Source organism: Priapulus caudatus, unplaced genomic scaffold, assembly GCF_000485595.1.
Source record: "Priapulus caudatus unplaced genomic scaffold, Priapulus_caudatus-5.0.1 Scaffold736, whole genome shotgun sequence".
NCBI lineage: Eukaryota > Metazoa > Priapulida > Priapulimorpha > Priapulimorphida > Priapulidae > Priapulus > Priapulus caudatus.
In genome coordinates this window covers 153,240-158,780 of record NW_014577797.1, presented here as the reverse complement: position 1 = coordinate 158,780, position 5,541 = coordinate 153,240, and the positions used below count along the sequence as shown (strand labels likewise).

The following is a 5,541-nucleotide window of genomic DNA, read 5'->3' as shown; positions in this document are numbered from 1 at the left end:
GAAGGGTAATCACACACTACTGCAGTAAATAGAAGAGTAATCACACACTACTGCAGTAAATAGAAGGGTAATCACACACTACTGCAGTAAATATAAGGGTAATTACACACTACTGCAGTAAATAGAACGCATTTACCGCTTGTTTTACTACACGTTTTGGTGCGTGTTTTGCTGTATTTTACTCTGTTTTCCTGCATTGCGGCGTGCCACCGGATCACTTCTGCTGGGTTCTACTGCGTGTTCTGCTGTGTTCTACTGCATGTTCTGCTGTGTTCTACTGTGTGTTCTGCTACTGCGTGTTCTGCTACTGCGTGTTCTGCTGTGTTCTACTGCGTGTTCTGATGTGTTCTACTGCATGTTCTGCTGTGTTCTACTGCGTGTTAGAACACGCAGTAGAACACAGCACAACACGCAGTAGAACACAACAGAACATGCAGTAGAACACGCAGTAGAACACGGCAGAACACGCAGTAGAACACAGCAGACTGTGTTCTACTGCGTATTCTGCTGTGTTCTACTGCATGTTCTGCTGCGTGTTCTGCTGTGTTCTACTGCATGTTCTGCTGCGTGTTGTGCTGGGTTCTACTGCGTGTTCTACTGCATGTTCTTTTGTGTTCTACTGCGTGTTGTGCTGTGTTCTACTGCGTGTTCTACTGCGTGTTCTACTGCGTGTTCTGCTGTGTTCTACTGCGTGTTTTAATGCTGTTTTCTCACGACTTGCAGCACCACTGCCGTAACTGCGGTGTCGTCGTCTGCGGGCCGTGTTCCAACAAGAAGTTCCTGCTGCCGCACATGTCGTATAAACCTGTGCGAGTCTGCCTCACCTGCTTCGACTTCTGCTGTGTTCTACTGCGTGTTCTGCTGTGTTCTACTGCGTGTTCTGCTGTATTCTACTGCATGTTCTACTGCGTGTTCTGCTGCGTGTTCTGCTGCGTGTTGTGCTGGGTTCTACTGCGTGTTCTACTGCATGTTCTTTTGTGTTCTACTGCGTGTTGTGCTGTGTTCTACTGCATGTTCTGCTGTGTTCTACTGCGTATTCTGCTGTGTTCTACTGCATGTTCTGCTGCGTGTTCTGCTGGGTTCTACTGCGTATCGAAGCAGGTGAGGCAGACTCGCACAGGTTTATACGACATGTGCGGCAGCAGGAACTTCTTGTTGGAACACGGCCCGCAGACGACGACACCGCAGTTACGGCAGTGGTGCTGCAAGTCGTGAGAAAACAGCATTAAAACACGCAGTAGAACACAGCAGAACACGCAGTAGAACACAGCAGAATACGCAGTAGAACACAGCAGAACATGCAGTAGAACACGCAGTAGAACACAGCACAACACGCAGTAGAACACAAAAGAACGAGCTCACCAAGGGCAAGCAGCCAGCCCTTCATGGTCAGTCTCTGACGTCAAGGTTGCGAGGGCGGGGTCAATGTCGGGCTAGGGAATTCAATAATCTATTTTTAACGATCCTTACGACGTGTGGAAGAGATTTAGAATGTTTAATTTAGATAAGAAATATGTTCAAAACTGTGTAGAATAAAGTAGAAATTGTGTAGACTAAGTGGAAATGCCAAAAGCGGTTATCTCACTGTTCAACTGCCACTCAAGGGAAACATGTATTAAACTGACTATACTATTAGCGAAAGGGCGACACGAACAACTAGACAGAGGGCACTCACGAAGAGTGCATACCTCCGCCAGCATGTAACATGTATGTGTTATGAGCTGGCTCGCTGCTGGCTGCTGCGACTGACTTCGCCTGCTGCCTGATCGACGCGGGTCTATCGATCAGCAGCGCCGCGCGGCACTGGGACATCACACCAACACCACACACACACCCCAGGCACACACACACATCACACACACCACGAGACCGATTACATTACCTCCCCTCCACTCTGTTACTCCGTTAACTCCGTGGGCGGAGCTAATCATCCAATTCACTGCTGCTTTACTTTGGAGGTGTATGAGTGCCTAGTTATTGGTTCGAATCTTTCTCTTTGAAATCTTTCTAAATGTGTATTGATCTTTATCGACCGGTAGGTCCCTCTGGTGGCGCTCAGAAGACTTCTCCGGTCGCAGAAGCACCCAACTCACAGGACACGTCCGGAGAGGACTCGGACTCTGACGACGATGCCACGGAGAACGTGGCGCCCCCTGTCAACAATGAGGTAAAGTTTTTTCATCGCTGACACCTCGTCGTTTTCTTCTTTTGTTTTATTTCCTCCTTAGTTTTCTTTCGCGACTCGGGGTAGCATAGCGTGCCCCGAAGCGACGAATATTCCGACACTAGGTCTGTCACCATCGTTGCTTGCTTGCGGGAGGCAAGTGGACTTCCCACCATCGTTTTGCTACTGATACTAGTACCATCACCCTGAATCGACGAATAGTTGAACGTTAAGTCTGTCGCCATCGTTGTTAGTCGCTCTTCACCGTTGCTACGGGAAAGAAAGGCACTGCCCACTGTTGTTGTCTCAGCTGCTACCCGCTGCGGTGGGGTAGCATAAATGTGGATTTACGTGTGAGCGCTGCACGGGAGGCTAATCGCATTCCCATTGTCTCACAGGCCAGGTTTTTCGGCGACGAAACGCCGGCATCAGCAGAGAACACTCAGCCAAAAGCAGCCGAAAACGACGACCCGGTGGCCGCTGCCGTTGCTGCCGCCGTCGCCGAGTGCAACCAAACGGGAGCCGCCGTTGCCGAGGGCAACAAAACAGAAGCTGTCGTCGCCGAGGGCAACACGACGGAAGCTTCTGTTGCCCCGGGCGATGTTATGGAAGTTGCCGGGGGCGACGCGAAAACGGAAGCCAATTGCGCGGAGCCGCCAGCCTAGGCGAGGCGGGACACCCCCTGCAGCAGGTTGCCATAGTTACCCTGCCGACTCTCTCAAACAACAAACTTTTCACGAACGATTTGCTATATTTTATCTACCAATCACAGGAGTATTTTCGTACGACCCCCCGTCCTCGCGTTCCCAACACGCATACGTTTTTTTAAATTCTCATGCCCCCTTTCGCGTCTCTGCCGATTGCTTCGTCACCCGCGCGCAGCATTCACGATTTAGAGCGGCTGGTCACCGGAGCGTTTCTGCGTGCCTCGCGGTCTCTCCCACGCTGGTGGCGCGTCCTAGTAGAGGGCGAAACCGAGCGTACATCTTGCCGCAGACCGGGGATGGGATGACATTACAAGCAGCGCGCGTGTGTAACGTCATGGGTTAGTGTTGGCCGAGGATACGACACCTGCGGTAGTCGATGGTACTGCGGTAGTGAATACGTAGCCTGCGAGGACCGTACATGTATCAGGTAACCCACGAACAATGGGCAAATTAAGTTAGACAGTACAGGTAGCAACACAGAGCAAGTACAGGTGGGAACGAGTTGTCGACGGAAAGCTACATGACTAATCTTTGATCGTGTCACATGGCAAATTACAGCTACGATGTCGACGATGATTGTACATAAGTTTGACGCGGTGATGTTGACGACGATGGATAAAGCAGGGAATGCCATGCAGCCTTGCTCACTCACTGTATAGCAGTTATCGCGGTAGCGGGCAAAAATCACGCCAGTTACGATTAGAGTGTGTTAATTAAGTAATTATGTTTCATTAATTATGTAATTATTAATTGGGAGATGAAGTGTTGTAAACCAGTGCTACTGCCCCAGCATGCGACGACAGCATTTAGGTATTTCACGCCGAGTTCAGTTATTGCACTCGTCTATTAATAAGTCTTTTATCGCTCGTCATCGTCATAGATTAATATAAGAAGAGAAAGAGAGAGCATGCGAGGGTTCATACGTCTGTTGATATTTATATACACCGTACGTACGGACGCGTGGAATCACTATTGCCACAGGAATTCATCGTAACAGCTGGTTCATCATCATTCATGCATTGTGCTGCATGGTGAACAGCTGGTTATGTCAGGGGTACGTTAACGATTTATAATTACGTTGTAACATCGTTATTGTACTCTTGACTACATCGGGGGTACATTCATGATTTATAATTACGTTGTAACATCGTTATTGTACTCTTGACTACATCGGGGGTACATTCATGATTTATAATTACCTTGTAACATCGTTATTGTACTCTTGACTACATCAGGGGTACATTAATGATTTATAATCACATTGTAACATCGTTATTGTACTCTTGACTACATCAAGGGTACATTAATGATTTATGACCGCATTGTAACATCGTTATTGTACTCTTGACTACATCAGGGGTACTTTAATGATTTATAATCACATTGTTAGCATCATTATTGTACTCTTGATTACGTCAGGGGTACATTAATGATTTATAATTTGATTGCTAGCATCATTATTGTACTCTTCATTACATCCGGAGTACGTTAACGATTAATATTAATTAGATCGCTAACGTCGTTATTGTACTCCTGCTTACGTGCGTGTGTTATGTAGTTTTGCTAGAAATCACGTGGTCGAACTTTTATGATCTACTATGTATATCGTTCACTCCTGGTTATTCAATCGTGTGCAGGATTCGTGTAAATACAAGCCTTATGATCGCATTCAGGTAAACATTGTTATTCATTAACGACGAATCGATGGAGGTGAGGCGGGCGTGTGACCTCGCACGTGCCGTTTCCATGGTAACGTCAAAGCTGGGAATGTTATGCCCGGCACACATTATTTTGCGGAGTTATTTTACTCAAATAAAATGAAGCATGAGTCAGTTTACTCACGTGTGCGGCGGATTTTCGTTGAGTAATTTGACTCATGCGTCATTTTACTCACGTGTGCGGCGGATTTTCGTTGAGTAATTTGACTCATGCGTCATTTTACTTGAGTAAAATAACTCAGGTGTGCGCCGGGCTTTAGGGGCCGAGCACTTGGCTACCTACCCAGGTGATCTAACCTGGTGGGCTGTAATACGTCGTGGTCGGTCGGTGGTTGGGGCGCTTTGATGACGCTGGGTAATGGTAAGCCGCGTGTCTGCGCTAGCGTGCGCGGTTACCTCCCCCACCCTAGCGCGTGGATGTTACAATGTACTCCTCCCTCTCTTACACGCGCGCTTCTTATCTTTGCGCTCCTAATGCCCACCTCCCAAAACCCCTGCCGCTCCCCCCGCCTGCTGCTCCGTAGTGATGGCTTCGTCACGTGGGCGAGGGTGCAGCGGAGTATGTTCCTTCGTTCGCGTTAACCAACTCTTGCCAAACACCAACCTCATTCTCCGTCGATTCGCGCACTTCCAACATCTCGCATGTATTTTCTAATAAGATTCGCGCATGTCTCTATCCGCGTCCGACCTCTACGCGTGGGTGAAAGACGTGCGTGCGCGTGCGATGACGTCACCGAGTGTTGTATATGCATGGCAACCAGACGCGTGATTTTGGCGATACGAATCTAGCGTTAATTACAATCGTCACATTCCTGTTCGCCTCTTTAATATTAAAAGCAAATAAAAGGTTTTTTTGATTGATCATGAATTTGTTTGTTTATTTTCGGTAATTTTCGTCATTGATTAATTGCAAGCTGCAAAGCAATACAAACACAGTTTTGATAAGTCGAAA

General features: G+C 47.8%; 1 protein-coding gene and 1 long non-coding RNA gene across 2 annotated transcripts in view; one reads left to right on the top strand and one right to left on the bottom strand.

Moving 5' to 3' along the window:
* Positions 1-62: 62 nt before the first annotated feature.
* Positions 63-4,781, top strand: LOC106813186. Its single transcript, XM_014817253.1, has 5 exons — positions 63-67; positions 724-832; positions 1,353-1,388; positions 2,040-2,167; positions 2,563-4,781. The coding sequence occupies exons 2-5, from the start codon at positions 793-795 to the stop codon at positions 2,827-2,829; spliced, it is 471 nt and encodes a 156-aa protein (XP_014672739.1). The 5' UTR covers positions 63-67; positions 724-792; the 3' UTR covers positions 2,830-4,781.
* Positions 4,782-5,437: 656 nt separating this feature from the next.
* The window catches only part of LOC106813187, a 1,585-nt gene continuing 1,481 nt past the window's right edge, over positions 5,438-5,541 (bottom strand). Inside the window, exon 2 of the long non-coding RNA XR_001394437.1 lies at positions 5,438-5,541. This exon is cut by the window's right edge and continues 488 nt beyond it. This is a non-coding gene — a long non-coding RNA (uncharacterized LOC106813187).

Excerpts from the sequence above, each read along its gene's own strand:
- LOC106813186 (XM_014817253.1), top strand. The coding sequence starts at position 793 with ATGTCGTATAAACCTGTGCGAGTCTGCCTCACCTGCTTCG. Across the intron at positions 833-1,352 it reads AGTCTGCCTCACCTGCTTCG|ACGAGCTCACCAAGGGCAAG; the intron begins ACTTCTGCTGTG and ends GAACACAAAAGA. Across the intron at positions 2,168-2,562 it reads CGCCCCCTGTCAACAATGAG|GCCAGGTTTTTCGGCGACGA; the intron begins GTAAAGTTTTTT and ends ATTGTCTCACAG.